Source organism: Amyelois transitella, chromosome 19, assembly GCF_032362555.1.
Source record: "Amyelois transitella isolate CPQ chromosome 19, ilAmyTran1.1, whole genome shotgun sequence".
Lineage (NCBI taxonomy): Eukaryota > Metazoa > Arthropoda > Insecta > Lepidoptera > Pyralidae > Amyelois > Amyelois transitella.
The window spans coordinates 1,673,175-1,681,408 of record NC_083522.1 but is presented as its reverse complement, the minus strand read 5'-3'; the positions used below and the strand labels follow the sequence as shown (position 1 = coordinate 1,681,408).

The following is an 8,234-nucleotide window of genomic DNA, read 5'->3' as shown; positions in this document are numbered from 1 at the left end:
CGATAGTCCACTATCGATAGTATATCAGTCAACTGTCGATAATTGAGTAAAAGCAACAGTAACGATAGGACTATCGATAGTATTGATACGTTTGGTGCTGACGTTTGCAACTAGCCACTACTGCTAATAGCAGAGCTATTAATACAATTGATAGTATAAATTGGCCTATTGATAGGATAGGTAGATGATTTTTGAGGCCAATAATCGATTGTAAAACTATTGAAAGTTCGGCAACGCTAGTTTTGATCTACCTTTGGACCTAGTGTGTATTGACACTCGAGGTATCCTCCACGGGAGCCTTGGGTCCGGAATAAGTAAAAGCTATACTCAATAGTATGCTTGCGATCAAAGCAAAAGTGTCGATACTATTGATCGTATCGTTATCGTAAATGTACAGATGAAACGAAGACCCTTGAAGTTCAATACAGAATGCAATATCGATAGCATCGATTTTATTGCTGCTGATTGTATTTGCATATCGAGTTATTGCTATATATAAAAATGTATAAACTATTGATAGTATTGTTGTTATTGATATTATTGTGCCCAACTGACCTGTCGATATTATCGATATTCCTAAAGATATCAGGATAATTTCCAATGTAAACCATCAAAAGGTAGTCAAACTCTTTTATTTTGTTTCATTTTCCAAAGCTATTAATCTAATCTAATCTAAGCATCAGTACGATTCAGCGCAATTGATGTAATCAATTATAATTATATTTCTTGCTCCTGGCTTTAGGCCCGGTTGCATACTCACCACTTTGGAGAAGAGCCCGGTGTATGCCTTTGACCATAGATCTGATATTTACTTTCGGGGTTTGGATAGCGAAAGTCTATCAATCGATATTTTAGCAACACTATTTTTTTACACACTCCTTGGCCTGCTTTTAAAAAAATAGTCCTCAGTCCTCACTTTTAACGTAGCTGTCTATCAGTGTCAGACATCATTCGCTTGATCAGTCAGTCGGTCGGGGCGGCTGACGTTTGATACTTTTTATTCCATAAATTTGTTTTCATAAAACGTATGTACTCGATGTAAGAGTGTATTATTTCAAATGATCTAATTAACGATATTATGCCTTCTCCGTCGAGGAGCAATTTTCTGATTTCACCTCAGCCTAATATCCCTCAAACAAAAATGGGTCGAACTTTGTTAGTGTTACTGTGGAAACATTTAACCGTGCGTCGAAGACAATACATTAGTACGCCTGCAGAATTCTTATTACCGACTCTTTTCTTTATAATTATGTTCTTCACGAGAGGCCTTTTCATTGACTTTAGCACGCCGGATGTAGACCTCAACTCAAGTCAAATAGTGCAATATTCGGTACGTATGGTGTCTATTTTTCTTTATAAATAAGTGCTTTCAAACTTACGCGTTAGTATATTTTCCATAAATAACAATAGTATTCTTATATACTTGTACTTATCTACACTAATGTAGGTAACAAAAGAATTACAATTCAATGTTTACTAATTTATATAAACAAACTCTCACTCTTTTCTCAATCTAGAATACTACACATAGTGACTCATGTAGAACTTTAATAACTTCATCCAAGGCGACGTTATTACTAAAAATGTGATATCTATTTAAATCAATAGTATTTTATAAGTTCCTAAAATAAAAAATACACTCTATGTTGTATGCTATTCTTAAAATGGTATGTTGTAGCCACAATGTAGTTATCTATTTAATTATACATGTACTAAATATTAAAATAACTTGTAAGTCAAACACCAAGAGATACTGTATACTAAGTTTATTCCTACTGAATGATGCAACAAATAATTGAGATCCACCAAAATGTTATATTGTATGAAGTAAATATATATTTGTGAATAACCCTCAAGCTGGACTCCGGCTGGCTCTTTCTAAACTTTTGTTAAGCTTCTGAATGAGTGAGAGCAAAAAAGATACTACATATACATTCCTTATTAATAACTAGCTTTTGTAAGGGGTTTCGCTCAAGGAAAATTCCAGAAAAAATGCCTATGTTACTCCTGAAGTTCTATGATCTGTTCCATATTTTGGGAAAATCGCTCCAGTCGTTTTTGAGTTTATTCTTTACAAACATACAAAAATACATATATTTTGTTTTTATTTAGAGTGGATAATAGCCATACCTATAGGTTAATTTACTTGGGATTCTTCTTTAAGGTGATATGTTAGCAACCTGTCACTGTTTGAATCCCAATTCCATTATTAAGCCATCCGGCTGAACATGGCCTTTTAGTATTTCCAAGACTGTTGGCTCTGTCAATCAATCAAAATAAGTGAAGATTTTTTTTATGTGTATGTGTGGCAAAAACTTTACGCCACCAGTCACAAAAATAAAAAATAAAATCACGCGACGCTATCCATCATGAACAGCCAAAAACCTAAATCGTGCAAGCAAAGATTTCACGGATTGTAGCTATATATACAACCTCCGACACAACATCGTCGGAGCCGCGGTTCCCCAGGCATAACACCTAGCCTGGCGGAAGATCTTCCCTTTGGTGGCGGTCGACATATGTATATTATTATAGCCCTAAAGTCACTAGAGTAATATAAATGTTTGTTTGTTCGTAGGCGCCCATTCATGTAGAGAGACTGACGAAGCCCGACGTTGTAGTATACTATCCACAAAATAACAACACAGATCAATTGATGAAAATGGTCGGGAAGTCATTGCAGTTGAAACCTATGCCTTTTTATGACGGTAAGATATTTTCCTTTGTAACTTATTTAGATCCGTAACACTAGCATCCTGAGTGTGTGATTATGTGGCGTTTTAAAGTAAGAGAAATGAGAGATGATTATAAGATTGATAGAATAAAGACAAACTTTAATTGGACTAGTTTTCTCTCATTAGGTCTCATTATCTTTCTACTCTATCCTAAGTATATGTTATTATTATGTATTTATGCGTATTTGTTTGTATTTATATGTATTATATATAGATATATATTCTGTATGTATTTTATTATGTTCAAACATCTATTTATCTTGCTCTGCGCCAACGCCGATCTCCTGTTTGGTTTCCTTCCACCCAAAGGTTGACTGGAAGAGATTGCTTTAGCGATTGAAGTCCGCCTTTGTACCATCTATATCTGCTTTGTGTTGTTTTGTATGTTTTACTCTTATGGTGCAATAAAGAGTTTTATCTATCTATCTAGTTTTACAAGTGAGGTCATGGGTTTACATAGCTACAGACACGAGTACCAGCAAGTAGCCGCTAGAGGATAGCGAGCAACTTGGTGAATGCTGATAGTTCAAAGGTCTTTTATAGGCCTCCTGGACTTTGAAGAGGGCGTTGTGGAGACTAATGCAGAACGACATCACATACAGTCTACTAGTCAAATTCAAAATTCTTATTATTATTCTTTATTATGGGCCATTTCAACATCACTTAATAATTGTCATATCTTTAGGTTTCACAAAATTGGTTGACGTCAAATTAATTACTTTCAACTAAATTCACTGCTGCTTCCAAAGCAGAAGAAGCGGTAACAAACTGCACTGCAGAATTTTCTTTAGTCTATCAAGGCAAAAGCGTAGATAAGCAGTTTTTTATTCTTCCTTTAAAGGATGCTATCAAGCTATCTTCTCTGAATAATGATTGAATCATAAAGCCATCCAACTAAACATAACTTTGAGTGTTTATGACTATTGGCCCGTGGGGAATAAAAATGATTTATATTAATGCTTCTTTGCAAAAACTGTTTTGGCCGCGTTTAATTTATTTCCTACAAGAAACAAAGTGCCGTGTGGTTTCCGGCACCAATAGAAAAAAGAACCCCTCGTCCTCTTTCCCATTGACGTCCTAAAAGAACACTAGGGATAAGCTTATTAACTCGGGATTCATTTTTTAGGCGATGGGCTAGCAACCTGTCACTATTTGAATATCAATTTTAATCATTAAGCGAAACAGCCAAACATGGCCTATCAGTCTTTTCAAGAATATTGGCTATGTCTACTCTGCAAGGACTTGATTATATGTATGTATGTATGTAAGAAGAACAATATAAAAGCTTATTTAAAGCTCTGACTGGCTATATGGCGTAGTTGACGGACTCACACCTCTGAATCAAAAGGTCGATCGGGTTCGATCTCGATTATTTCAATGTTGTTAGATTAATTTATACTTTGTTTTCAGGTGACAGAAGAGGTTATTTCGGTATCAAAGATGAGACCACTATCACTGAATATCTGAAGAACTTTAAACAGTACACACATGCATTTGTGAAGTTTCAGGTAATATTTTAACTCGCTTCGTCTTTATTTTGATATTTAACGGCCTCTGTGGCGCAGCGGTAGTACCTACGCTTGCCTGTGACACCGGAGGTCCCGGGTTCGAATCCTGGCCGTGGCAAGATGAGAAAAGAACTTTTTCTGATTGGCCTGGGTCTTGGATGTTTATCTATATAAGTATTTATTATAAAATGTAGTATCGTTGAGTTAGTATCTCGTAACACAAGTCTCGTACTTACTTCGAGGCTAACTCAATTCGTGTAATTTGTCCCGTATATATTTATTTATTTATTTTTTGACCACTGGTGCACAGGGCTCGTGTACATTTCATATGTACATTTTATATGGCTCTATATTAAACAGAAGTTTCGAACCCCGTTCTTCTTTTTCTGATTGACCTCAGTCTTGGATGTCGGCCTGTTTATTAATCATTATTGTTTTTTATTAAAAAGACCGTGCCGTCTGGTCCCCGGCACCAATACAAAAAAGTGTACGAGTATATATACTGTAGTATATACTATAGTGTATATATAGTATATACTATAGTATATATAGTATATACTATAGTATATATAGTATATACTAAGTATATACTATAGTTTTTACCGAGAAGAAATATACCTACTCTATGTCCCTCTCCAGACTCTTAATGCTATATACGCGAATGTTTAAAAAAAGATTGATTAAGTAGATATCACGTGAAGAGAAAACAAACAAACAAACGAACTTACTTTCGCATTTAGTTTCCATCGAAATCTAAACGAAAAGTTGTTGAGATCAACGATTATTGGAAATCAATGTTCGTATGGAGTTTTATCTTCATAATTTTTAAGTTTTTTTTTTAATAACAGAACATGGACGGCGGATTACCAATGAATCTTAACTACACGATCAGAATTAAGACGGACTTTCTGACGCATATATACGAAGCCTTGGACGACGACATTGGACCGCACAAGATGTTTGGTAAGTGTGCATATGTACAGTAATGTAATGTAATGTAATACAATGTAATGTGGTATCCTATCCCTTGATAGGCTTATAAACTTGAGATTCTTTTTTTTTGACGATGGGCTAGCAACCTGCCACTGTTTGAATCTCAATTCTATCTTAAAGCCAAACAGCTGAACGTGGCCTATCAGTCTTTTCAAGACTGTTAGCTCTGTCTACCCCGTAAGTGATATGGACGTGATTGTATGTATGTATGTACATACGCATACTGAAATCCAAGGACGCCGAAGACCGAGTGAAGAGAGAAAAATCGGAAGGCGGACCCCGGGCCCCGAAACACTCCTGTGGAGGGTGCGACCGGGAACACGTAGAGATAAGAGAGAGAGAGAGAGAGAGAGAGATCCATTCCTCATGCATCATTGAAATTAGTTACATTCCTACAATACAATGTGTAACGGAAAGGGGGTTATCATATTGAGTACACCAAACGAGTTACCGGTAACAAACAGCCTGGTGCCACGCAAAACCCTAAAAGTAAATTTTTTATTTTGAAATTTTTATTTTTTACAGCCGATTTTATTTTATTTTATGTTATTTTATTAAAACTTGCACAACACTACAGCAGTAAACAGCTGTGAGGTCAATAGCATCTTAACGATCACACCCATTGGCCCACTGGCCTAATGTCGACGCCACCCGTCTGTACTCCTGGTACTTTAAAATAGTATTTTAGAGCCAGGGTTCCGGATATCTTTTTTTTTTGTTTTTCTTAACTAAGTGTTCCTGCTTTTTTCTTTACTTTTTACTATTTAGCTGACGAGTCCCACCTGCGAAACTTGATTTTTTACTTTATCTCATTAAAATTACAACTTTACACTGAAGGCTGTTTGAATATCAGTGTTTCATATGACTCTTCAATCTCATGGCAAAAAAGAAAACTGACTAACAGTTTCTCATCAATTATTTTAGCAGATTAATTGTAGCAACTAAAATACCGGACTGGCGTTTTTACAGTAATAAAGTAAAAGTAAAACAACGAACTAAGCGTACTGAATAATATCAATGTAGTAGTTACCAGAGAACGTGTTTGTAACATTATGAAAAACTTAAATATGAAAGAAATATTTTTTAAAGAAATAATAATTAAAAAGAGAAATAATCAAACTATTATTGAATCACAAAATCCGAGCAAACTATTGTTGTTGGTTTTAACTAAAAATTTCCAAATGAACCCTGAAATAGGCGTGACTTTTCTTTGCAAGGAGCAAAGAGCAAGGTCGATTAATAATGTATTAAAATGGTTCCGGATATTTTAAGAAATTTTCTATTACGAACGAAATTCTTTTTCATATTTTAAGAAGCCGATTAACGAATATCGTCATAAATTAATAAAACTATTACTAATGATCTAGTACTTAAATGACGTTTACATAGGTTGTTAAAAGTCCGGGAAGAAAGAAATGTTCGTGAAGGGAAACATGTTTTCTTTTAAGTCTCTGATCCTTGCGGACGTCAGACGGCAGTCTCTCTGCGTCATCTGCATCAACAACACTGCTCTTTTTTGCATCATGGGTAAAAACATCTCCGAATAAAATAAAGGAATTAATCATTTAGCTACCAGGATTTCATGGATACGCAAGAGGTTTAATTTATCTACTTAAAAATAAATGAAAACGGGCCCCTAATTTACCAAAACGAGAAGGCAAGACTAGATAGAGTACTTGTCTCTCGTTCTTAAATTCGACTAATTCAAGGTCAATATTCAAATTTGAGAGTGTGTGTGTGCGCAGTCAATGGGTTCACTGTCTAGTACACTAAGCGCCGACCAATGGCGCTACGCCGCGAGACAGGTGATGTACACGTATCCTTTCTTCCGCTTTAGGGTAAGTGAGGGTAAAATGATGATCCCACCTGATTATTTACGTTTGTGATTAGTAAACTTTTACTTTGTTTAATTTTATCGCCACATTCATAAAAAAGTTGTCAACATTTAGTCAACCTAGGAAACACGTTTTGTACATGCCACTTTTTCCTATTGGTAAGAGTGGTAGTAAGTATGGTAAAATTTTGAAATCAAATAATACTGTTTTTAACCCGTTTATTATGGTAAAATTAATAAGATATTGAATCAAAGGGACAAAACATATTTGTACTAAAATAATTTTATTTCACCTTTGTTTACAAAAATAGCCGGTTAACGTGACCGTGGTCGACTTTGCCCGTGTCTCCCCTGTACTAGGATGCCAGAATCGGGAAGCGGAAATGTACAATTATTTGAGAAGTCAATCAGTCGTTCGCTATCCATTTGCGTGACAACCAGTGCTGCCATTTTAACGCTTTGGGCGCTAGATCTAGCGCTTTTTTATGTGTTTGGTGCGCTTTACAGAATTATGGCACCTAGCGGATAATCTGGTGTTTTTTTTAATTTACATCATGACATATTAAAAAACTCTATGGCTCTATCAGCATCAGTTATTTTAAAGCCTAATAGAGTGTTTTTTTGTTTGTTTGCTTTATTTCATTCAAGAAAAATTGTTCTTTTAGCGCGATATCTAGCGCTTTTTTAAAGCACAATTTCCAAGAAATCGAGCGCTTTTTTACATCTTACAGCGCTCAATCGGATTTTTGGTCTGGCAGCACTGATGACAACATTGTTTGTGTTTTGACTTTTTCGTACACGTGTTCTCTTTCGTGATTTCTTTGAGTAATTCAGAATATTATTACGACTACAATGAACATTATTGGTCGCATACCTAGCTACCAATCCACATGTTTTTACGGAGTCATCTTTCCAGTACCAGTGGCGGATAAATGTGTTGGCTGGATGCTGGAATAGTCGGAGATGTTGTCGTTGAACCATATTTTTTGCCTAACAGCCTAAATTTCCTAGAAAATTACTTAAATGAGGAACAGTAATGCCAGTGAGAAGTTACGTGGATATCGTGATGGAAAACAACCTAATATTCCAACATGGTGGCGCTCCAGCTCACTTCGCTCGTGATGAGCGCAGCCACCTCAATGCCCGGTTCCCGGAATGGATTGG

At 35.7% G+C, this 8,234-nt stretch overlaps 1 protein-coding gene across 1 annotated transcript in view; it reads left to right on the top strand.

Annotated features, from left to right (window-relative positions):
• Positions 1–936: 936 nt before the first annotated feature.
• Positions 937–8,234, top strand: part of LOC106139336 (ATP-binding cassette sub-family A member 2) — a 43,168-nt gene continuing 35,870 nt past the window's right edge. The window contains exons 1-4 of the mRNA XM_060949691.1: positions 937–1,330; positions 2,579–2,708; positions 4,146–4,243; positions 5,092–5,206. Of these exons, the coding sequence (XP_060805674.1) occupies positions 1,079–1,330; positions 2,579–2,708; positions 4,146–4,243; positions 5,092–5,206 (595 nt within the window). The 5' untranslated portion in view covers positions 937–1,078. The remainder of the gene's footprint in view (positions 1,331–2,578; positions 2,709–4,145; positions 4,244–5,091; positions 5,207–8,234) is intronic.